The sequence below is a fragment of the Schistocerca gregaria genome, chromosome 4 (genome assembly GCF_023897955.1).
Source record: "Schistocerca gregaria isolate iqSchGreg1 chromosome 4, iqSchGreg1.2, whole genome shotgun sequence".
NCBI lineage: Eukaryota > Metazoa > Arthropoda > Insecta > Orthoptera > Acrididae > Schistocerca > Schistocerca gregaria.
The window spans coordinates 284,492,833-284,519,959 of record NC_064923.1 but is presented as its reverse complement, the minus strand read 5'-3'; the positions used below and the strand labels follow the sequence as shown (position 1 = coordinate 284,519,959).

At 43.4% G+C, this 27,127-nt stretch overlaps 1 protein-coding gene across 1 annotated transcript in view; it reads left to right on the top strand.

Annotated features, from left to right (window-relative positions):
- The window catches only part of LOC126267688 (mucin-5AC-like), a 45,798-nt gene that overhangs the window by 9,416 nt on the left and 9,255 nt on the right, over window positions 1-27,127 (top strand). The window contains exons 2-3 of the mRNA XM_049972991.1: window positions 3,565-3,815; window positions 15,244-15,426. Of these exons, the coding sequence (XP_049828948.1) occupies window positions 3,565-3,815; window positions 15,244-15,426 (434 nt within the window). The remainder of the gene's footprint in view (window positions 1-3,564; window positions 3,816-15,243; window positions 15,427-27,127) is intronic.

The window sequence follows — 27,127 nt, the reverse complement described above, 5'->3', positions numbered from 1 at the left end:
TGGTCTGTGCAAGTACTAGTACAAACTTACCACATACGTATGTAAATGTGGCAGCCGGAGTAGATACAATAAATGAACCCATATAACAAATTAATGGGCGCTATAGTTTCATACTGAAAATTATGTAGTTACAAAACAATACAAATTATGTCGACAAAAGCAGATATTTTGAGACATTTTGCAGAGTTTTTGTTACGCCTACCTGTAAGTGACACACCGTAAGTTCAAAAGATTCGAGACCGAATTAATAAAAATAGCGAAAATTAAGATGGTAGTTTGATTGCTCCAGTTGTTCCACATAGCTTATTCTCACTTCCGTACAATGCACAGAAAGGTGATACAACCGTGTCAAACTGTGATAAAAGTTATTATTTGGTATACTCTTCAGCGGGGGTAATATTGGCCTCAATGTTGGTTATGTCATCAAAGCCTTATTGTGCATTTCTGCAGTATTTCGTATTGTGGTAGGTTCGTATTGATCATACAAAGTCTCATCACCGGTGATGACTTTTTTCTAGAAAATAATTGTCCGCGTTCGGCTTTTCAATCAAGTCGTGGTAAGCGTCCACGGGTCATTGTATTCGTTTGGGAGTGAAGGTGCGTGGGATAAGCTTGGCACACACTTTTCGTTTCTTCTGAACATTCTGGAGAGCGCTTGAACACCTGATCGAGAGATAAGGTCCCATTGCGTTTTGCGACAGAACAACGGTGAAACACTGACCTCCCGTCCTCTACGTGAAACTACCTGCTCACAACTGACCAATCAAAGCAGTTTGTTCGTTACTGTTGTTAGTTCAAGCTGTCATGATAGTGAGCTGACGTCGCTTATAAGGCGGGAATAAAATCAACTTTGGAACGTTTTGGGTTACGTATATCCTGAGATCTCATGTGATGTGCTTCTTTGCACACAATCACGTCCAGTGGTAGACTTACACACGTCTGCAGTATTGCAGATGACTTTGCTAGACACGCTCCAGTTTCATAAATAGAAGCCGTCATTTCTTTTTCTGTAATCGTTCAAACCGAAGTCGGCAGCTAAACATTACTCCACATCATTTGTATGACACCATTGATTCCAATAGTAGATCGTTAGACAGTTATCTTCTACTTTTTTAGGTTTCAGGAAGCGCGTAATATGACGCGTCTATTTAAGGAGTTGAATACCACTTATTAAATCAGTCTGATATTGAAAAAAAAATAGAATATGTATTTTCATCGATTAACACTTTCCCACATGTAGCAGGGAATCCATAGAAATCCGCTATACTGTATACATTTAATGTGGAAAGAAATGGTTCCTCTCACATTGGTCCAGGTCGTATCTGAACGTACGTGAGAGACTCAAGGTGAACGTTCGTGCAAGATAACGTGCTTCATGTTGTCTGCCACTAAGCGCAGTCGTAAAACTTGTTGGATACCCTAAAGTACGTTATTTCTCTGAGGAAAGGTGAATGTTGCAGGATTTTGATAATTTTTGAAGTTCTAGAGAAGTAGAATGCAGCTGGTTAGCACTTTAAATGGTTTCTGGCATTTTAAGTGTGAAGTCAGATTGGATTCTGTGAGTTCAATATTATGATGACGTCAAAATAGAGGGTATAATTGATAAAAGTGCAGATATTTTTATACGTGGTATCTAAACATATTCAGACATTAGTGAATTGGTTGTTTTTTGTGTGCAGAAAACAGTTCTTCCACAAACCGGTAACACACTTTACGACCTGATGTTTTCTGCCCTGACGTTCAGTTTTATGTGAAAATATACTTGCTGTAGGGATGTTATAATTTTTCAGAATGCAAGATTAAGTTTGCTGGCTCTTGATTTATAAAAAAATAAATATTATACAACTTACATTAAAAATTGCAAATGAATGGAACCTTAAATATCGCTTTAAACAACGGGGTCTTAGAGACACCACCTCGTAGTGTACATCACAGAAAAGTTATATAGAGCTAAGGCGTAATTTTGTTCAGGACCCCGTCCTGGCTCACTAACAGAAATACCTACGCTTATACCCGTTACATCCTGCAGACATTCCGTAGTAATGCTTTCAGGACAGGCGGGACATAATTTTTACACTACTGTCCATTAAAATTGCTACACCACGAAGATGTGCTAGAGACGCGAAATTTAACCGAGGAAGAAGATGCTGTGATATGCAAATGATTAGCTTTTCAGAGCATTCACACAAGGTTGCCGCCGGTGGCGACACCTGCAACGTGCTGACATGAGGAAAGTTTCCAACCGATTTGTCATACACAAACAGCAGTTGACCGTCGTTGCCTGGTGAAACTTTCTTGTGATGCCTCGTGTAAGGAGGAGAAATGCGTACCATTACGTTTCCGACTTTGATAAAGGTAGGATTGTAGCCTATCGCAATTGTGGTTTATCGTATCGCGACTTTGCTGCTCACGTTAGTCGAGATCCAATGACTGTTTCTAGAATATGGAATCGGTGGGTTCAACAGGGTAATACGGAACGCCGTGCTGGATCCAAACGGCCTCGTATCACTAGCAGTCGAGATGACAGGCATCTTATCCGCATGGCTGTAACGGATCGTGCACCCACGTCTCGAACCCTGAAACAACAGATGGGGACGTTTGCAAGATAACAAACATCTGCACGAACAGTTCGACGACTTTTGCAGCAGCATGGACTATCAGATCGGAGACCATGGCTGCGGGTTACCTTTGACGCTGCATCACAGACAAGAGCGCATGCGATGGTGTATTCAACGACGAATCTGGGTGCACGAATGGCAGAACGTCATTTTTTCGGATAAATCCAGTTTTTGTATACAGCATCATGATGGTCGTATCAGTGTCTACCGACATCGCGGTGAACGCACATTGGAAGTGTGTATTCGTCCTCGCCATACTGGCGTATCATCCGGCATGATGGTATGGGGTCCATTGGTTACACGTCTCCGTCACCTGTTGTTCGTATTGATGGCACTCGGAACAGTGGACGTTACATTTCAGATGTGTTACGACCCGTGGTTCTACCCTTCATTCGATCCCTGCGAAACCCTACATTTCAGCAGGATAATGCACGACCGCATGTTGCAGGTGCTGTACGGGCCTTCCTGGATACAGAAAATGTTGGACTGCTGCCCTGGACAGCACATTCTCCAGATTTCTCACCAATTGAAAACGTCTGGTCAATGGTGGCCGAGCAACTGGCTCGTCACAATACGCCAGTCACTACTTTTGAAGAACTGTGGTATCGTGTTGAAGCTGCATGGGTAGCTGTACCTGTACACACCATCCAAGCTCTGTTTGACTCAATGCCCAGGCGTATCAAGGCTGTTATTACGTCAAGATGTGGTTGTTCTGGGTACTGATTTCTCAGGATCTTTGCACCCAAATTGCGTGAAAATGTAATCACATGTCAGTTCTAGTATAATATATTTGTCTAATGAATACCCGTTTATCATCTGCATTTCTTGTTGGTGTAGCAATTTTAATTGCCGGTAGAGTATTTCCTGGCACTACATGGTAACTAAGGAACAGGTAGATTAGTGAATCGCAGCAAGGAGGTTTATTAAAGAATCCTCTGTCTGACAGGTGATTGTCTTTCTGGGCGATGGACGAGGTGGGCACCGCCCTTCCGTGGCGGCAGCATCCTGCGTGTCGGCAGATGGGTCAGACTGCCGTCAGCCTGGCGAGGACATCAGCTTTGCGTGCCGCAGCATCGGGACCTTCCCAGACCCGTACAACTGCCAAAAGTTCTACGTCTGTTACGCGGTGAACGGAAAGGCTGAAGCTGGTTCGTGCACAGGCAGTTCGGCCTATAATCCTCTCACGTCAGACTGCAGGTAAGATACCAAAGCTGTTGCTTGTGGTTTGCATCTTGCTGTCCGTTTCCATAAACAAATTTAACTAAATCAACTCGTGAATCACTGAATCTGTCTGAGTGAAACCACTTTGATGGGATTCGGCTAAATAACTATGTAAACAGACATAAAAAAGTTTTTGCCATAAAGTTCCATCCACTACGGATTTGGTACTGTACTAATCAGAGGTAGGTAAACAACAGATAGCGGTATTGCAAACACTTATGGGAGAAATAAGTGAGGTATGTGGAAAAAAAATAAAGACGTCAGGATTGTATCTGTGGGATTACTTGATTATTTATTTAGCGTATGGCTCATAACATCACAGTAAAAAAATCACAGAAATGACACGATTTTTAAAAAATCACACATGTATAAACAGAACAATAAATAACAGTTTGTATATAAGGACACCACCAATTGTAAATTTACACTCACGGAAGAGCAATCACAAACAAACATCAAGCTTAGATACTATACAGTAGATTGCCTCTTGGGTCGCCATTAGGAAATCCTGTGGGTCACCCTCGTATGTCCTTAGTGGGCATTCCTGCACGATGTGTTTGACCGCCTGTCTCTCAGCGCCACAGTCGCAAGCGGCCGAAGGAAGTTTACTCCATCTGTGTAAGGAGTAGGCGCATCTCCCACAGTTGGTTCTGGTGCGATTAAGAGTTGACCAAACTTTGCGAGGGCAACTAACTTCTGTGGGATAATAAGCAGATTGTTGATACGTAGTATAGCACGGACTGGAATGGTCAAACATATTAAACTAAGCCTCACGAGGATTAATTATGATTAATTCAGTTACAAATTATTGTCCACAGTCACATAAACCAACTTCTGCATTTACTGTACCTGATAAAAAGGCCATAAGAAAAAGAGGAAAACGAGTGAATGTTTCCATCTGCTAGCAGCAGAGATTCAATATCTACATATATCACAAATATATTACATATTTTTATTTCCCGGTGTAATTTCTTCCAGACTTCTGGACACAGACAAGGAAGGAGGGAAGTTAAGATGGCCGGAAGCAGGAATTTGAAATGACTTGTACATATCACGTGCTGTTTAATATAACGTTTTATTTCTAAAAAGGAAATAAACGTAACTTTTTCTGAAGTGGCTTCCTGTATATCTTACTTGCAAGTACTTTAGCCACTCGCAGAATGCAAGCTAGGTAATATCTTCCTATCAGTACCGATCCTCTCGAAGACTGAGACCGAACTGGTCTAACAGCGATTGGCAGCTGGTTAAATCATCGTTGACAGGGGGCGCTGAACTCTGTCTTCCTGGAGATGTGGCGCTAACCGCTTTCTCCATTAGCACACAGGTCACCGCCTTCTTGATAACACATCTCGAAAGCTTAGATTCCCTTCTTGTTCCGTTATTGCATCTTCGATGTATAAGTTCAACGGTAGGGGAGCGAAATTAACTCTGCTATCTTGGTTCTCTCACGAGTCTCTATCAGTTCTCGGACACATGTTATATACGGTATTACCCGTCTTTCCCTATAGTTCATATCTATTTTCTTTTATAATTTCAAACATCATGCACAAATATACGTTTTCGTAAGTATTTTATCTTTCGACAAATACTAGGAATCTGTCTTGATTTTTCGTAAGCCTAGGGTCTACTAACAAACGCAGCATTAAAACTGTCTCTCTGCCGCCATGGACTATGATGTCATGATACATTTACGAAGAATTAGAACTGAGGGTGAAGGAGTGTGTTTACGCCAATAGAGACCCACCATTATCACCACCATATTTTCACTATTACTACCACAACTATCATCACTATCAACACCATCATCAACATCGCCATCACCCTCAATTTCACATTCGCTGCTGGATAAAGCCCTAATCATTTTCCATGATTATCCAGGATGTTTTAGAGTCATCTGTCCACTCCAACTATGTCCTTCTGTCAGATTTTTATCTCCTCGTATGTTGCAGAGAATTACGTTTCTTCTATCTGCACCCATTCATCTAGCTACGTACCCCACCTGCCTTCCAACGAATTTCACTAACACCATTCACTCCAACCAATTCTTTTAACCATTTACTCGTTTCCTCGTCTCTCCAAAAAATTGGTGCCATGTTTCCGAATGGACTGTCGTACTTCAAATCCAGAAACACACAATGGGAAACAAATTATTTGGATAACATGTCAACTGGATGTATGACTGAGTTTTTAAATTGTCTAATTCTCTTTTATACTTACTCTGCGGAGCCAAAATATTACTTCACCTTCTTATTAGTGTGTTGTTCTAACTATGGGGCGCAGTACAGTGATTCTGTGTGGCATGGAATCAACGACTCACGTAATTTCCATACATTACGGGCCGGCGGCTTTCGGGCGCGTTTCTGGTGTCCACTAGCGTCAAAGACGTCTGCCAATGGGTTCAGTCTAGCTCATTTGATGGTCAAGGTCAGTACCTCGCACCTCAAACCACTGTAGAACGATTCAGCTTGTAACCGTTATCCTGCCATAATGCTGGAAGACGTCATCACCACCACGGAAAGCATCTAGCATGAAGGGGATGTAAATGGTCCGTAATGATTTCCACGTAGCCCACAGCTGCCACGGGAACTTTCATTACATGTGAAGTTGTTGGTTCATTGGTGGCGCGATTGACATTTGAATGATTTATCATCAGATACGAACGGGCAGCGTGCTCCTTGTCGAAAAAGAATTGCCAACCAGTGTGTGCGCGAGCGCGTAAAGGTTCTACGGTTTGCTTTGTAATAAAATTTATATCTAGAATATTAGTTCGTTTTCACTACAATGCAGGGTGTCCGTAAATGTTTACCCTGATAACAAAACAGTGTAACTCTTTATTGGATACATAAAATGAGACATGCTTCATACCGCGTATGCCTCTATTCATTACACTTCGAATCTTACATAAACATTTAATACAGCTAACATATTTTAACATTTAACTTACTTCAGCATGTGTGCGCCTGGTAACCGGCAAAATATCAAGTCCGTATTCAATCTCTTGCCACACATTGTACAATATGTCAAGTGTTATTATGCCAATAGCATCTCTGATGCGTCGTTGCAATGTTACAATATCAGGAACTGCTGGTTCTTACACAATACTTTTCATGTATCCCTAATGTCAGGTGGTCTCGGGGGCTATGGAATTGGGCCATCTCTTACAATCCACCTTTTGGGGAAGGTTTCATTAAGAAAATCACGGACTTGTAGATCGCAATGAGGTGGAGCACCATCTTGCTGAATGATTGCATATCCTGTATGGAAGAATAGCATAAGTCATCAACATGTCTAGGTAAACATACCAACTTACATTGCTTTCAGGGAAGAAAAATGGGCCAGCCACTGGATCACACATTAACCCACACCATATATTAACTTTTGGGCAACGGCCTCGCCGAAGTAGATACACCGGTTCCCTTCAGATCACCGAAGCTAAGCGCTGTCGGGCGTGGCCAGCACTTCGATGGGTAACCATCCGGGTCGTCATGCGCTGTTGCCATTTTTCGGGGAGCACTCTGCCTCGTGATGCCAGTTGAGGAGCTACTCGACCGAATAGTAGCGGCTCCCGCCAAAGAAAATCATCATAACGACTGGGAGAGCGGCAGTCGGATGGTCCCGGTGGGCCACTGTTGGCCTGACGACGGAGTGCACATATTAACTTTTGGAATGTCTCGAATGTATTCTTGAACGACAAAAAGATTTTCTGATCCCCAGATCCAGACGCAAACACGAAATGTAGGCTCTTCGGGAAAAACGCACATGCTTCAAGAAATCATTGCCCTCATCCAAACGGTTCAGCATGTCCACTGAAAATAGTTCATGTTTAAGGCCATCATCTGGTTGTAATGCCTGAACAATTTGGACTTTATACTCACACAATTTAAGGCGTTTCTGAACCGCTTTATGCACTATACTCTTTGGCACTTGAAATTAGGGTGAACAATTATGGACAGATTTACAGAATATATCGTTGCCCCATTCCAGCGTGGTCTTGTTCTTGCTACTGTTGCTGTCTTCCCTAACCATTCTCCTCACCGAAATCATTATGCAAATTGAAATTGCCGATGAATTTCAACGCCCACCACGATGAATTTAACGAAGTATAAAATAATTGCTATCAGTCTTTCTGATGTTAGAAATAATAGTCTTATATTTACTGTGTATCCATCCAGATAGGACTGGGAGACATGGAACTTACAACAAGTAGTCAAACGTACAACTGGCAGAAGGTCGGTTTATAACTAGCAGCAAAGAACGAGAATAGCGCCCAGGGCGAGTCAATAATAACGTTTTCTTAGTACTGGGATTCGAGCTCAGGTCTCTCACGGAAAAGAAATTCATCCATGTAGCACAACTGTCTTTGTATTGACGCGAATGAGAACTAAACGTGGAACTTCACTGAACTGCTGATGTTACCTCCCTTTACTCGATTGTCGCTGAGATGAAAATTTTACTGCAGGTGACTCTCATCGTGGTATATTCTTGTTTATGCTCTATTTTACGACTCTTTTGTGTGAGTTGTACGGATGACTATGTGATAAGCTTCGTGTTGGTCTGCCTTATACGTTTTGCTGGACAACTTGATGGCTTGTCTCCATGCATGTCAATCGTCACTTTAGAATGGCCTTATGGCGGAAATTGTCCAGTACTGAAAATTACGCTATAATTACAGTAGATGGGAGACGCATAATAACTGATTCGATAGAAAAAGAAAGGTAAAATTTTCACAAAGCACGTGAATCAAAGTCAGAGTGGTAATTCATAATTTTTGCTCTGTTGTATACTTTACAACATGACTTGAAACCGTTCTGTTGTGCATGATCAAAATCGAAGCTCCATTTGTTCTTTTACTTGATTAAAATCAAAGTTCATGCAGTGCAGATGGCGATAACGTTAGTGAATATGTACTGGATTCAGGAGAGCAAGCTGATGGGTCTATACTGTAGCGTTTATGTCTCGTATGATTCCTTCTTGTGATGTAGAAAATCATGAAGCATTGCTCTAGGTTTAGAGAGTAGTTCTATTCTACCGACTTTCTGTAAATAGTTTTGCAAGCTCCTTTGATAAAATATTTTCTCTGGTTTTGGTATATCCACTGAAACATTATGAGCTCTAGGTACATATCGTTTCGTCATACTTCGAATTTCTTTACACTCCTCATCTGGCCTTACTCCTGGTCTGTTATTATTTTCTTTATTCTCTGTCTGTCTCTCTGGTTTATGTCTTGAACTTTTGAGATATGTTATACATCCTGCTAGTGAAAATTTATGCTATATGAACCATATTCTTTCTTTTTGTCAGAAAAAATTATCCTATTGTTTTCATTATTACTACTATTATTATTATGTTTATTATACCACTATTAGTACCTTCAGTTGCAGTAGTACACGTAATGCCAGTATCAACTCAGTACGTCCATACTCAGTATAATGTTAGTAACACAGCTGCTGCAGACTCTCAGATCGTTTTAAAACTAGCTGTCATACTAGCATTGTTATTTTCTTAGGTAACTATAATGTAAAACAGTATCTGTGAAACCGTGGTCCAGTGTAATAGAGGGCCTGATTACCATAATCAGATCAGGATAAATAAGTAAATAAAATAAAATGCAATCCGGAGCTGGTCTTCGTCAGTAATACTGGATCTACAGACCGCCTTGCAAACAGGAGTGCTTGCTGTACTACAACATTAAAAATACAGACTTATTAAAACATGGCAATGAAAAAGGTTCTATAATAAAAATTTATCAAGAAGCAACAAAAAATAGATTTCAGCCAAATATTTCAAAGCTATGTATATAAATATGTACATTTTCTAAAAGAAAATTATAGTAAATATAACATGAAAAAAGAAAAAAATCTTAGGACGTGCCAGAGTGAAAGCCAAGATGATCCTCAGTACAACCTCAAACAAATCCGATGGAATGACACAATTTCAGAGAATTTATAGGTCTCATATAAATTTTACTTTATGTATATCGACTGAAGCCGGAAGTGAAAATTTGTACCTAGCATGGGAATCAAATCCAGGTCTCCTTATGACTAGGCAGGTGCGCTACCCGCTAAGCGACCTTGGGAAAGTAGTTCGCACAACTGCAAAGATTGCCCTGGCATGCCTCCCTCCTTGACCCAATCTCTCACTCTCGCCCCAGTCTACTTTAAAATACTCCTCACACACGAATAGAATTTCTGCGCTCTCCATGGTCTGGAACAGCAGCTTCATCCTAGGGTGCTCCCAAATTTAACTTAAAGTGTGTTGTAGAGTAGGATGGGGGGCGAAGGGCCGAGTAGGGTTTGCAGTGGAGGTTGTGTGAGAGTGGATTTATTTTAGAAAAACATTTATTTATGAGAAACATTTCTCCAAAGTGATGTGAACAGAATGCTGCGAGATAATACGAATACAATGGTATAACACCCAGAGCTACTGTAAACAACGAGGATCAGATAATAACAGAACAGAATGAGATATTTTCACTCTGCAGCGGAGTGTGCACTGATATGAAACTTCGTGGCAGATTAAAACTGTGCACTGGGCCGAGACTCGAACTCAGGACCTTTGTCGTTTGCGGGCAAATGTTCTACCACCTAAAATACCCAAGCACGACTCAAGACCCGTCCTCACAGCTTCATTCTGGAAACATCCCCCAGGCTGTAGCTAAAACATCTCTCGGCAAATTCTTTCTTCCAGGAAGAGTTCTTCCAGCGCTAGTTCTGAAAGGTTTGCGGAAGAGCTTCTGTGAAGATAGGAGACGAGGTACTGGTGGAACTAAAGCTTTGAGGACGGGTCGTGAGTCATGCTTCGGGTAGCTTAGTTGATAGAGTACTTGCCCACGGAAGGCAAAAGCCTCAAGTTCGTGTCTCGGCCTGGCACAGTGTTTTAATCTGCCAGGAGGCTTAACAACAGAATAAACAAAAGGAAATCTTCAAGAAATATCACAAACGCAATTCTGATTGTTTCGGCCTCTGTGACACAGAGCGGGCACTAAAGGAAAACAACAAAACAGAAAACAGAATCTACACACATTCTTCCTGTAGAACATTGCAGTCAGGTGGCTAACTCAGTGTAATACAATAAATGTATGGAGCACAATACGTCGATTATCAAGGACATCCATCAGATACTTCTACAAGAAACAGATCTATCAAGGTACCTACCCTACAAAAAGCAACAACAAATATTTTAGCAACTTGCAGATATGTACAATATTGCGTACGTCCTCAGCGTGATTAAAAACACGATTCATAGACAGATATCTTTTGTACAACAGTAACACACGCCCACAGCATATAATGGAACACTACAAGCACACTACTCTGCCCTCACTGCCACACCGTTCAGTATTGTACTCTAGACTTATTAATGACTTCACCTTACATTTCTCTGAATCTGATCACTTAACAAATGCCTGAGAAACACTGCAGGGCACTAGAGTACACCTCCACTTCCCTGTCTAAGGAGGAGTACCAAACACACTCTTCACCTTGAGTGGCTGGTAATGGCGTCTTCTGTGGCCACTGGAAAGAGACAGCAACCGCCCCCCCCCCCCCCCCCCTCCCCCACAGGTAGGCAATGTCCAAAGCAGTTAACCCACGGCCGGTGCCCACCGTTAGCTCCACAGTCTGTCCACCACCACGGCGCACCAGCTACTAATTGACCCATCTTGGCTTCTGGCCAGCGCAAACTGTGGCTGCGCTCTTTGCTCCATGCCTTCAGCCTATCCCGAAATGCACTGGCTTCAAAGACTGAGCACAGTGCAACTCCTCTTATTGGAACGTCCCCTTAGAAAAAATTATTAATTACTGTGTGATAAACCTCTTACATTATTTGATTTTCAAACAGCTGAGCAGAACTGAACAGACTCAGACATTTCGCTCTTTACCTATTCTGATCAACACTAAACTGACACACAATATTTTTAGCGCAACGCAATCTAACTTTCAAAAATCCCTACAAAAGAATGCCCCAGACTAACATTAACCTATACGTTTCACAAATCACTTACCTCGCAAAAATCTTCGTTACTCGAACTACTGCAATACAACGAGCGCCACTACTGCCAGCTAAATAAAAGATTCAAACTACTGAAGGCACTAACTACTGATAGACATAGTTAGCAAATGAAAGATTTTACTACAGAACAAACAATGTATTTACCTTAATAGTGTTCAAAAGTCATAATATATATAGCAGTTCATGACATCCAGTCTTACAAATTTCAAAACTCCGTCATTTCTCTCCCCACATCCACCACTGCTGGCGGCTCACGTCCCACTGCGCAACGCTACGAGCTGTTAACAGCCAACTGCCCAACACTACAATGGCCAACAACAATGCAAACCAGCCACAGACTGCACACAGCACAGACAGTGATTTTCATACAGAGCGCTACGTGGCGCTACCAATATAAAAACCTAAACAGCCTACTTACATTATGAAGAGCACCCAGGAAATGTAGCCAAAAGCTCGAACCTGACGGCAGGAGCTTCAAAAGTACCGCTTCGCACAGCGCAGTACTCTAAATTATCAGTGAAAGAAAAAATACTGGTAAGTATTCAACGTGAGAAGCTATTAGCTGCATAGGTAATTTATACAAGGGGCGTTCAACAAGTAATGAAACATTTTTTTTCTGAAATCAGGTTGGTTTTATCCAGTATTACAATGCACAATATTATTCCCCACTCTTGTGCCTACAAAATCTTTTTTTCAACGTAATCTCCATTAAAGGCGACGCCTTATCTTCACCTTACTAGGAGGGCCTGTATTCCCGCATAGTCGCAATCCAGTGGTCGACGTCGGAGCCAACGTCATGCTGCATCAATAACCTCCCCATCATCGACGTACTCCTTCTGACGTAGTGCATTCTTCATAAGGTCAAAGAGAGGGGAGTCAGAACGTGCGAGATCCGGGTCGCATGTTGAATGAGGACGAACAGTCCAGTGAAGTTCTGTGAGCTCCTCTCGGTGCGCAGACTTGTTTGAGGCCTTGCGTTGTCGTAGCGAAGAAGTTCGTTTGCGTTTTTGTGTGAACGAACACGCAGAAGTCGTTTCTTCTTCTATTTCCTGAGAGTGTGCGCGGCCGACCGTCACGCGGCAATACGGACATGTTTGCACGACTTTGTTGCAATGATGACGGACGCCTCGTCCAACTACTCACCGTGCTTTTGTTCACAACCAATTCTCCGTAGACATTCTGCAAGAGCCTACGAATGCCTGCAATGCTCTGGTTTTTGCGCCAAAAGAAACTCAATGACAGCTCTTTACTTGGAACACATCTCTGTTACCGACGCCATTTTGAAGGCTACGTAGAGTTTCACAGCCGGCCTCTGTGGCCGAACGGTTCTAGGCACTCCAGTCTGGAAACGTGGGACCGCTAGGGTCGCAGGTTCGAATCCTGCCTCGGGCATGAATGTGTCTGATGTCCTTAGGTTAGTTAGGTTTAAGTAGATCTAAGTTCTAGGGGACTGATGACATCAGATGTTAAGTCCCATAGTGCTCAGAGCCATTTGAACCATTAGAGTGCCACAACCTATCGGAACTTTATGAAACGATAGCAACTGAAGGGGAAATATTCCACGATGTCCTATAGGCTCTCCTTATCTTTGCAGCCGAAGTTAACCAAGAGAAGAAATACGTTGTATTATTTATTGAACGCCGCTCGTAGAAAAGATGATGAGGAAAACAAATATAATTAAACAGCCATAGCTCAATGAGAGTTCTCTCAAAACAGGCACCAGCAGTCTCCACTTCCATGGGTTGAATGAAATCTTGAAATATGTAATGGTCAGAGCAGATACAACAGTTAAGTATGTGGGGTACTTATACCTACATGAAAAGTGGAGGTATGCAGAAAATTTTTACTGGCCTTGTGCCTTCAAGGCGGAGACCTACATTACAGTATCCTACTTTGGAGCTGTTTTCCATCGTTATGCCTCTCATTATCTACATCTACATCTATATTTATACTCCGCAAGCCACCCAACGGTGTGTGGCGGAGGGCACTTTACGTGCCACTGTCATTACCTCCCTTTCCTGTTCCAGTCGCGTATGGTTCGCGGGAGGAACGACTGCCGGAAAGCCTCCGTGCGCGCTCGAATCTCTCTAATTTTACATTCGTGACCTCCTCGGGTGGTTTAAGTAGGGGGAAGCAATATATTCGATACCTTATCCAGAAACGCACCCTCTCGAAACCGGGACAGCAAGCTACACCGCGATGCAGAGCTCGTCTCTTGCAGAGTCTGCCACTTGAGTTTGCTAAACATCTCCGGAATGCTATCACGCTTACCAAATAAGCCTGTGACGAAACGCGTTGGTATCTTCTTTGGATCTTCTCTATCTCCTCTGTCAACCCGACCTGGTACGGATCCCACACTGATGAGCAATACTCAGGTATAGGTCGAACGAGTGTTCTGTAAGCCACTTCCTTTGTTGATGGACTACATTTTCTAAGGACTCTCCCAATGAATCTCAACCTGGCACCCGCCTTACCAACAATTAATTTTATATTATCATTCCACTTCAAATCATTCCGTACGCATTCTCCCAGATATTTTACAGAAGTAACTGCTACCAGTGTTTGTTCCGCTATCATATAATCATACAATAAAAGATCCTTCTTTCTATCCTCAATGCAGTAAAATTTTGCAGTGGAATATGGTTTCATACTCGCGATCATCACCTTCCAAGTTCTATTAAGGATTATGTCAATATACAGTCTCTCACTTAGGCAAACTTAAAACAAGAGCTGAAGTGTCTGTAACTGTTTGGTATGTGCTGCGTATTCACTGAAGAAGAGGCTTTGAGGGGTTATTAACTGCATGCTGAGACAATCAATCCACAGTTGGCACGTTGCTCATAAACTAGAACCAGATCTAAGCTGACTGCCAGGTGCTGAGGAATTAGACAGTGCTCTAGACGTTCCCGATCTTACATCTCACCCAGTCTTCTAGTAGCTTCTTTCCTAGTTTCTCAAAGAACAAATGCGCTCATCAGTGTCTTTGCAGAATTTTGATTACAAACCACGCCTTGCGTTATAAATAGCTTTTCTGTAGCCTAAAAGGTCTTTGCAATGAACAACTAAAGCCATGTTATGAGCATAAATGAAGCTTCTAATATGTGGCGGTCTTGACTGGTCATCCGTAAACAAGCACAATACGATCGACGAAAGGACGCTGACGAAGGACGTTATTACTTGCCATCTTCATTCACTGTGCTTAGTTTAGTATGGTAATCAGCAGATGAATAGATGCTGAGAATTATTTGTAACAAAAGAGAGAAGAAATGACTGCTAGTCTGTAACGTGTTACGTTGGTTTCTAAGCTAAAATGTCTGTTTTTTAACGTTTTTCTCTTTGTTCATAAACTAAGCAGTGAGGTATCCACACACTAATTTTTATTTCACATCGTCAGCTTGACGACGTCACACCGCGTGTGTACAGAAGGACCCATCCCTACCTGCAGGCAGGTGGGGCAGATGGGCGTAGTACAGGAAAACGCAGCCGTCTACTACTTATGTCTGCGGAAGGGAGGCAAGATCGTTCCAGACATGTTCCGATGTCCGGGCAGTATGAAGTTTGACCTCACTGTTTCTACGTAAGTATTGTATAATAGTAAGTTAGAACAATACTGTACTCTTAGTTCTTTGGCATTCATAGTCTATTTTTCAAAACTATATTTTAAATACACTGCTGAGCCTAAAGATAACTGCTCGCTTAATGTCGTGTTCATCCTCCTTTAGAAACCAGTGCAGCAAGCGTGGCACGTATTCCACAAGTCCATGATAGACTTCCACAGTAATGTAACACCAGATGTGTGCCCACATTTCATACAGTTCCCATGAATTGCAGGATGGTGGGTGCAGAGCTGGCACCATATAGCGGCCAATATGTGTTTATGTGTTACACTGCGTTCAGATCAGCCAATTGTGATGGGGAAAACTTCAACGCAAGTCAACTGCCATGTTCCTCAAAAGACTGTATCACGTTCCTTGTTTGACATGATCAACCTGTTGGTAGAAGCCACCACCGTCGAGGAAGACATCAAGGAAGTAGGAACGTAGATGAACTGCAACAATATTCACTTAGTCTATAGCTGTCAAGATCCCTTTGATTACCTGCAGCACAACACTGCCCCATCTTGCCACAATACATGTTCCGGGCAGACGTTCGCCAAGATGACGCCGTATCTAAACACGTCCATTAGTCTGGTATAACAAGAAATATTATCCATGCGACTAGGTGTCATTTTCCATTGATCCACAGTCCAGTCTAGTATCCCGCGCCTACTGCAAACGTCATTTGTTCAACATAGGAACACTTGTTATCGTAAGCTGCAGAGACTCATATTCTGAAATTGCGACGAATGGCGTGTTCCTAAACACCTGCGCCCGCCCATCATTGTACTCTGGCGTTAGATCTGCCACAGATCCCCACTCTACAGAACGGGCCAGTCTCCGCCCCACTTACATTCCTTCCTTACCCTGTCACGTGTCCAAAATGCCATCAGGCAACATTCAGTCTCACTAAGTGCAGTGGTCATAATGTATAGGATCGTCAGCATATATAGATAAACAACTATTACTCGTTCAGCAACTGTGTTCAGTAACAGGTCACAGTCTTTCTAAAGAGCATGGAAAACGTTTACGCACATCTTGCCAATGATTGTCACATGTTTCATTCTAATACGAATCTTGACTTTAGAATTTGTCTCATATCTGCTGTGCACTGGAGCATTTACTGGGTGTTGTACGGACTTTGTAGCCAACACTGTAACCACTCTGTGTTAAGATTTTGCACCAACTGAGCAGGCTGGCTAGGTAACAGGTTTCCTTCAGTCGACAGCTGCTCAACATTCACGTTTGTTGTTACCCAGAAGATATACACTCATAAAACTTCAACTCAGTTAATTAGTAAATATAATAATCCTTAATAATCAGAAGTCCCAGTAGAAGTAACATTACTGTAAAACAGAACGATACTTTTACAAGGTGTTTCAAAAATGACCTGTATATTTGAAACGGCAATACAAACTAAACGAGCAGCGATAGAAATACACCGTTTGTTGCAATATGCTTGGGACAACAGTACATTTTCAGGCAGACAAACTTTCGAAATTACAGTAGTTACAATTGTCAACAACAGATGGCGCTGCGGTCTGGGAAACTATATAGTACGATATTTTCCACATATCCACCATGCTTAGCAATAATATGGCGTAGTCTCTGAATGAAATTACCCGAAACCTTTGACAACGTGTCTGGCGGAATGGCTTCACATGCAGATGAGATGTACTGCTTCAGCTGTTCAATTGTTTCTGGATTCTGGCGGTACACCTGGTCTTTCAAGTGTCCCCACAGAAAGAAGTCACAGGGGTTCATGTCTGGCGAATAGGGAGGCCAATCCACGCCGCCTCCTGTATGTTTCGGACAGCCCAAAGCAATCACACGATCATCGAAATATTCATTCAGGAATTTAAAGACGTCGGCCGTGCGATGTGGCCGGGCACCATCTTGCATAAACCACGAGGTGTTCGCAGTGTCGTCTAAGGCAGTTTGTACCGCCACAAATTCACGAAGAATGTCCAGATAGCGTGATGCAGTAATCGTTTCGGATCTGAAAAATGGGCCAATGATTCCTTTGGAAGAAACGGCGGCCCAGACCAGTACTTTTTGAGGATGCAGGGACGATGGGACTGCAACATGGGGCTTTTCGGTTCCCCATATGCGCCAGTTCTGTTTATTGACGAAGCCGTCCAGGTAAAAATAAGCTTCGTCAGTAAACCAAATGCTGCCCACATGCATATTGCCGTCATCAATCCTGTGCACTATTTCGTTAGCGAATGTCTCTCGTGCAGCAATGATAGCGGCGCTGAGGGGTTGCCGCGTTTGAATTTTGTATGGATAGAGGTGTAAACTCTGGCGCATGAGACGATACGTGGACGTTGGCGTCATTTGGACCGCAGCTGCAACATGGCGAACGGAAACCCGAGGCTGCTGTTGGATCACCTGCTGCACTAGCTGCTCGTTGCCCTCTGTGGTTGCTGTACGTGGTCGCCCTACCTTTCCAGCACGTTCATCCGTCACGTTCCCAGTCCGTTGAAATTTTTCAAACAGATCCTTTATTGTATCGCTTTTCGGTCCTTTGGTTACATTAAACCTCCGTTGAAAACTTCGTCTTGTTGCAACAACACTGTGTTCTAGGCGGTGGAATTCCAACGTCAGAAATATCCTCTGTTCTAAGGAATAAACCATGTTGTCCACAGCACACTTGCACGTTGTGAACAGCACACGCTTACAGCAGAAAGACGACGTACAGAATGGCGCACCCACAGACTGCGTTGTCTTCTATATCTTTCACATCACTTGCAGTGCCATCTGTTGTTGAAAATTATAACTACTGTAATTTCGAAAGTTTGTCCGCCTGAAAATGTACTGTTGTCCCAAGCATATTGCAACAAACGGTGTATTTCTATCGCTGCTCGTTTAGTTTTTATTGCCGTTTCAAATATACCGGTCATTTTTGAAACACTCTTTATGTCGTGTCGTTGTCTCTGTAGGCTTGTACTAAGAGAAGCAAAGAACGAGTGTTGTTTGGTGGCCAGTATCCTCTTTCTGTAATACTAACTGCATGCATTTATTAACAGGATTCTTTATTCATAAGAATAAAAACTCTGTTTAATTCAAGTTGTGGTGCAAGCTCTCTGTAATATACCACGTTAGCCTCACTGCTGGTAAAGTACACTACTGGCCATTAAAATTACTACTCCAAGAAGAAATGAAGATGACAAACGGGTATTCATTGGACATACATATTATACTAGGTCTGCAATTTGGGTGCATAGATCCTGAGAAATCAGTAACCAGAACAACCACCTCTGGCTGTAATAACGGCCTTGATACGCCTGGGCATTGAGTCAAACAGAGCTTGGATGGCGTGTACAGGTACAGCTGCCTATGCAGCTTCAACACAATACCACAGTTCATCAAGAGTAGTGACTGGCGCATTGTGACAAGCCAGTTGCTCGGCCACCATTGACCAGACGTTTACAATTGGTGAGAGATCTGGAGAATGTGTTGGCCAGGGCAGCAGTCGAACATTTTCTGTATCCAGAAAGGCCCGTACAGGACGTGCAACATTCGGTCGTGCATTATCCTGCTGAAATTTACGGCTTCGCAGGGTCGAATGAAAGGTAGAGACACGGGTGGTAGCACATCTGAAATGTAACGTCCACTGTTCAAGATGCCGACAATGCGAACAAGAGGTGACAGAGACGTGTAACCAATGACACCCCATACCATCACGCCGGGTGATACGGCAGTATAGCGATGACGAATACATGCTTCCAATGTGCGTTCACCGCGATGTCGCCAAACACGGATGCGACCATCAGGATTCTGTAAACAGAACCTGGATTCGTCCGAAAAAATGGCTTTTTGCCATTCGTGCACTCAGGTTCATCGTTGAGTACACCATCGCAGGCGCTCTTGTCTGTGATGCAGCGTCAAGGGTAACCGTAGCCATGGTCTCCGAGCTGGTAGTCCATGCTGCTGCAAACGTCGTCGACCTGTTCGTGCAGATGGTTGTTGTCTTGCAAACGTCCCCATTTGTTGACTCAGGGGTCGAGACGTGGCTGCACGATCCGTTACAGCCATGCGGATAAGATGCCTATCATCTCGACTGCTTGTGATACGAGGCCGTTGGGATCCAGCACGGCGTTCCGTATTACCCTCCTGAACCCACCGATTCCATATTCTGCTAACAGTCATTGGATTTCGACCAACGCGAGCAGATACGATACGATAACCCGCAATCCGATTTTCATCAAAGTCGGGAACGTGATGGTACGCATTTCTCCTCCTTACACGAGCTATCACAAAAATGTTTCATCAAGCAACGCCAGTCGACTGCTGTTTGTGTATGAGAAATCGGTTGGAAAGTTTCCTCATGGCAGCACGTTGTAGGACCGAGCGAGGTGGCGTAGGATTTGACACTGGACTCGCATTCTGGAGGACGACGGTTCAACTCCGCGTCCGGCCATTCTGATTTAGTTTTCCCATGATTTCCCTAAATCGCTCCAGGCAAATGCCGGGATGGTTCCTTTCAAAGGGCACGGCCGACTTCCTTCACCGTCCTTCCCTAATGCGATGAGACCGATGACCTCGCTGTCTGGTCTCCTTCCACAAAACAACCAACCAGCACGTTGTAGGTGTCACCACCGGCGCCAATCTTGTGTGAACGCTCTGAAAAGCTAATCATTTGCATATTGCAGCATCTTCTTCCTGTCGGTATAATTTTGCGTCTGTAGCACGTCATCTTCGTGGCGTAACAAATTTAATGGCCAGTAGTTTAAAAAGTTCATTATGTACACTATTCTGGTTGCTAGTTCTGGCAGCGAAGGAAAGTGACTGGGGTGCGACTGATGTCTCGATGACTCACTCAAGACTCGAACTCAATCGGTGCGACAGACTGGCCGTCCAGTGCGGCGGCGGTCTAAGTAGTGGCAGCCTTGAGGGTGTTAGTGGAGCGCTTCCTGCGAGTCCGTCATTGGCTTCTATCGATCTCCACGCAACGTCTATTCAGCATGGTATGCTAGTGCCAGTATACCCTCTTGAAATGGAACACACTTGTTGTGTAGTGAGGCTGTGCACGACAACGGGGAGGGAGGTAGGATGCTGGATGTAGAGATAGGCCAGGAGCTGTAACTGTGGAGGATGGCGTACTCCCGACTGTGCCCCACCACCTGGCTTCGCAGGTTCGAATCCTGCCTCGGGCATGGATGTGTGTGATGTCCTTAGGTTACTTAGATTTAAGTAGTTCTACGTTCTAGGGGACTGATGACCACAGCAGTTGAGTCCCATAGTGCTCAGAGCCATTTGACACTACTGGCCATTAAAATTGGTACACCAAGAAGAAATGCAGATGATAAACGGGTATTCATTGGACAAACATATTATACTAGATCTGACATTTGATTACATTTTCACGCAATTTGGGTGCATAGATCCTGAGAAATCAGTACCCAGAACATCCACCTCTGGCCGGAATTACTGGCCTTGGTACGCCTGGGCATTGAGTCAAACAGAGCTTGGATGGCGTGTACAGGTACAGCTGCCCATGCAGCTTCAACACGATACCACAGTTCATCAAGAGTAGTGACTGACGTATTGTGACGAGCCAGTTGCTCGCCCACCATTGACCAGACGTTTTCAATTAGTGAGAAATCTGGAGAATGTGCTGTCCAGGGCAGCAGTCCAACATTTTCTGTATCCAGGAAGGCCCGTACAGCACCTGCAACATGCGGTCGTGCATTATCCTCCTGAAAGGTAGGGATTAGCAGGGATCGAATGAAGGGTAGAGCCACGGTTCGCAACACATCTGAAATGTAACGTCCACTGCTCAAAGTGCCATCAATGCGAACAAGAGGTGACCGAGGCGTGTGACCAGTGGCACCGCATACCATCACGTCGGGCGATACGCCAGTATGGCGGTGACGAATACATGCTTCCAATGTGCGTTCACCGCGATGTCGCCAAACACGGATGCGACCATCATGATGCAGTAAACAGAACCCACATTCATCCGAAAAAATGACGTTTTGCCATTCGTGCACCCAGGTTCGTTGTTGAGTACACTGTCTGTGATGTAGCGTCAAGGGTATCCGCAGCCATGGTCTCCAAGATGATAGTCCATGCTGCTGCAAATGTCGTCGAACTGTTCGTGTAGATGGTTGTTGTCTTGCAAACGTCCCCATCTGTTGATTCAGGAATCGAGACGTGGCTGCACGATCCGTTACAGCCATGCGAATAAGATGCCTGTTATCTCGACTGCTAGTGATACGAGGCCGTTGGGATGCAGCAAGCCGTTCCGTATTACCGTCCTGAACCCACCGATTCAGTCATTGGAGCTCGACCAACCCGAGCAGCAATGTCGCGATACGATAAACCACAATCTCGATAGGCTACAATCCGACCTTTATCAAAGTCGGAAACGTGATGGTTCGCATTTCTCATCCTTACATGAAGTATCACAACAACGTTTCACCAGGCAATGTCGATCAACTGCTGTTTGTGTATGATAAATCGGTTGGAAACATTCCTCATGTCAGCACGTTGTAGGTGTCGCCACCGGCGCCAACTTTGTGTGAATGCTCTAATCATTTGCATATTACAGCATCTTGTTCCTTTTGGTTAAATTTCGCATTTGTAGCACCTCATCTTCGTGGTGTAGCAATTTTAATGGCCAGTAGTGTATTAACTTTTCCCATTCCTTCCAAAAATAGTTCAGAAAAGTCTTTAAGTAAGCTAGCAACACTGTCTTTTAGATTGGTTCAAATGGCTCTGAGCACTATGGGACTTAACATCTATGGTCATCAGTCCCCTATAACTTAGAACTACTGAAACCTAACTAACCTAAGGACAGCACTGTCTTTTAGAACACAAGCCGATATGGAAAGTATATTGTCTTGAAAGCTAAGGCCAATCAAATCAAAGGCATCAAAACCGAAAATGTTCTCAATGTCTCTTGATTTCACACAGTAAAGTTCACCGTCCTAGTATGATTTTTGTAAGTGGCAGGCAAAATAAACTCTCCATGCACTGGAATTTCATGGACGTTGTAAGCAATAAGGTGCTTGCTAGATTTAGAATGGAGCCTGACTGTTCTTACGTGTCACTATTAAGCATAGTTACTGCCACTCATGTGTCGAACTGCAAGTTCACACGACGGCCAGCAATTCGTAACGTCTGCAAAACACAACTTTCACTATATATGCATGAGCCTGCTTTTTTTGCGTGCAGAACTGCCGTTTTTGTGCTGTTGCAAACAAACTGCTTGAGCACAGCTTTTTTCCCACACTTGTAACACATTGATTACGTGATGGGCAAACCTGTCTTTTATGGGAAACAAAACATATAGCGTAAGACTTCACTAAATTTACAGGCCTTTCTACCTGTCTACGTGGTTGCCCGCGCGGCTGTGTACGTGCTCGCTATTGTGGCTGCTTGGTGCGGTCGCGAGCAAGGGTCGACTCGACCCGACAAATCGGGGCCTGGTCAAACTTATCGTCCCGTTATGGCACCCGAATAAAATTGCTGTAATACTTGCAACACTTGAGGAAGTTATGGATTAGAGTACTTAAGGTCTGTTCCCGCGCCGACAATCTGCTACACTGGATGCTATTGCATCCCTAATCATCAAGTCACTGTGAAGTTGCCACAACTACATTTAAATTTACACATCATAGTCATGCCCGTTAATTCTGTGTACCACTGACGGTACGTCTGTTCCGGCTTTTTCTGCAAGCGAATGAACTGATACCTGGCTGCAGCTACTTGGACTTGCTGGTCATAGTGCTCAGTTGTTTATTAGTTGGTAATAGTTAAGCTGGTCGGGAAACGCAGTTGGGAAAGGTTTTTCTATTAACCTGAACACGCGGGATGCCGCTATCGAAAGAAGGTATTGTAGCTCCACTGTACCTTGAACAAGATGAACTTCACAATGTGCTTGAAACTGTGACAGGTATTCGAGCCAGTCCTCTTCTGTGTCGCCTCATTACCAGCCCCTTGGTATGCTGCTCGGCGGCACGTGTTGGACTTGTCGGTCGGTTGGCTTCTGTTGTGCGACCGACGTTGCTTGTGCGTCCAGAAATTGTTCTGCCGTCGTCAGCAAAGCACAAATTTGTTGGTGCTGAAACTGAAAATGTTGTGTTAGATCCATCACATCGGCCGTCTGCGTCTGAGGCGTGATGGTAAGGGGAGGGAGGGGGGGAGGGGGCGGGGTGGTCATGGATTACAGCAATATGTTATAGCAAAATAATAAGCAAAGCCTCTGAAAAGAAAAATTTGATTAGTTAATGCAAGAATACAACAACGAGCACCGCTGAAATCTTAAACACAAGAGAAGCAATCAAAATCTTCTTCTGAATTATGCTCGTCGCAATATTTTATGTCGTCTCGTTGTCTATGTAGGCTTGTACCAATAGAAGTAAGGAGAGGATGTTGTTTGGTAGCTGGCATCCTCCTTCTATAACAAATAAAAGCACCCATTTATTAACTGGCTTCCTTATTCTAAGAATAACAAATCTACTTAGCTCAAGATAGTCGTTCCAGTACAAGCTCTCCATAATAGACCACGTTACCCTCACTGCTGGTGAAGTACAAAGTGCGCTATGTATAATACTCTGGTCACTAGGTTCTGCCTGCGAATGTAAGTGACTGGGCTACGACTGATGTCTCGTGATTCACTTGATGAAACACTCGTACTCACTTGATGAGACAGACTCGCCTTCCGGTCCGCTGTGGCGATCTAAATAGTGGTGGCCAAGAGGGCGTTGGTGGCGCGCTTCCTGCGAGTCTGTCGTTGGGCTCTATTGACCTTCTCACAACCTCTATGCCCCATGGTGTGCTGGCGTCAGTTTATGCCAGTACAGATACAATCAAATGGGAACTATCAACCTACATTTATGTTTTAAAAGAGAATAATTACATTCAACTCCTTGTACTTCAAACAATGTAAGACAGTACAAGATTAAAATAAATCTCGATAGGTCCTGGACTGTAATGTAAAGCTATTAAGGGAAGTTCTAAAATATCCACCAGAAGGTTTTTTCGTTAACAAATGCCAATAGGCAACAGCATAAGTTCAGCTTTAACCACTTTTTTGGTAGTACATATCAGGAGATAAGAAAATCGCATAACTTACAATCTAAGAAAAATATGCTGTCAGGAACAAGCAACTACTAATCATTGGCAACTGGTTACAATAACATCAAGCAAGAACGAAACAAAAAATACACTGAAAAACTTAAGACTGGAAGAATCGAGTACCACAATATAAGGACACCCACCTTAGTTAAACATTACAGAACCATAGCCAGAATACTATGGTTTGCATCATCCCATCAGCTCCTCAAGAGAGGACAAACCTACCACATGCAGCTTGAAATTACAAAACAATCCTCTGACAGCACGGAAAATCAGTGCACACAGTATTATCAGGCTTTTATAACAAAGAAAGAAGTTAAACTAATCAACTCGAATAATTTACCTTGAATAAGTTCTCCTAACTAGCAAATGCAACGTGCATAATAGACAAAACACAGAAATCCAATACGGTCTTTGGCAAATGCAACAAATTACAACACTTGTGGAACTAAGCAGTGGACAACATCCCCAAGGAGTTGGTGAAGCGTCCTAAGTTCAACAGGTAGCCTTTATTAACACCAAGCATGCTCTGTCGGTCTGAGCAGTGTGTGGTGCCAGAGGGGTGCACTGTGGTCAGAACTTCAGCGATGTTATTGACTAAGGGTGAAAGACACCAACCGAGCTCGACTTGCCTTCTGGCTCAAAAAAATAAAATAAAAAAATAAAATAAATGTTCAAATGTGTGTGAAATCTTATGGGACTTAACTGCTTAAGTCATCAGTCGCTAAGCTTACACACTACTTAAGCTAAATTATCCTAAGGACAAACAGACACACCCATGCCCGAGGGAGGACTCTAACCTCCGCCGGGACCAGCCGCACAGTCCATGACTGCAGCGCCTGAGACCGCTCGGCTAATCCCTCGCGGCTGCCTTCTAACAGCCACATTGATCTGCATCAGCTGTACCTTCTGAGACTCAGATGTGATAATCAAAACGTTCGAGCTACGTAATTAAGTGATGAAGAGCTTGGCCCTAACAAATTATTTCGAAGTATTGCTTCTTTCAAAATCATAAAAAAAACTCGGTAAAAAAGTCTTCATTGTGTACTGAAATGAAATATTGGCCCATTATTATTCGTGTTTATTACCAAGCTTCATAACAAACACACATTACGAATTTTTAGTCATATCAAAAGGAATAACATGCATATAAAATGAAAGAACTATCCTTTTTGGGCAAATACCAATTTAAGCTAATGGTTGATCCACCTGAGGAAGACCATGGTGAACAAGAAGAAGATAGTAAACATCTGTTTTTACATCATCGATAAAAGAAATATCGCGGAGCCCACACAGTGATTACTCCAACTATGCCACAAGGCACACGCATGCATGTCCGAAGGAACCTACCGAGCGAGGTGGCGCAGTGGTTAGCACACTGGACTCGCATTCGGTAGGACGACGGATCAATCCCGTCTCCGGCCATCCTGATTTAGGTTTTCCGTGATTTCCCTAAATCGCTTCAGGTAAATGCCGGGACGGTTCCTTTGAAAGGGAACCGCCGATTTCCTTCCCCATCCTTCCGTCACCTGAACTTGCGCTCCGTCTCTAATGACCTAGTTGTCGACGGGACGTTAAACACAAAATCTCCTCCTCCTCCTCCTCCGAAGGAACTTCGCATCTTAATTCGGAATAATACAAGTACTGCAATATCGCCTCCATTTTATTCTGTCAGCGGAATCTTCTCGTACGTCAAGCGACGCCATGGTGCAGTATGATAGCCTTTGACGTGCTGATGTGCGGTCTGTGCAATTTAATAAAGAAGTTTTACTGTTTCCGGCTCTGAAATAATCCATTTTGTATCCAATGGTGCCCCAAAAGGGTGTCAAAGCTGTTTCAGAAACAGCCAAACAAAGATCGGTGTAACAGCATTGTGGAATTTATGTTGCTGACTAATAATATTAATATCAGTTCGTTCACAGGTTCGACTTTCTGCTGGTTGGGAATGAAAAGATAATGGGATACGTAGAGCAGAGATGGCGACTGCGATAATTTTCGAATCTATCTTTCGTCTATAGTATTCGTTAACTCGCCACTAAGCTGCTCAGAAGTCCTATATATTAAAACCAGTTGTTCTCTAGCGTGAAATGTACTAAAATTCTTCCATAAATCATCACTTTCTGTTTGAAATACTGTAAGTGCTTTCTGCCTTCTCAACTGGCAAAAATATATCACATAATACAAATAATGTTCCTCATCTTCGTACATTACTTTCGATTAATCAAAAAAAGTTTTCAATCACCCTAATATGTCGTACAGATGTTTTGCATTGTCTCTGTGCCGGTACCGATCGGGAGGTCAGACGTGACGTTAGTTGTGAACATACACACAGATACAAATACTATTACCCGCCGATAGGACACTGCACTCTAATGGATTTCAGCTTTTCATTTAAAAATAAAGCATTCGTAGGGACACGCCAGAGAAGTCTATGGAACAGTAGAGTGAACATTCATCATGTCACGAAGGGCACTCATGAACAACGATTGGCTCTGCATCATAATGTTACGTGCAGAAAGCTTGTCAAACTGGGAAAGTGCTCGATATCTGCGCCGAAGACATAGTGATGTGGTGCGTATATGGAATCGGTCCCAA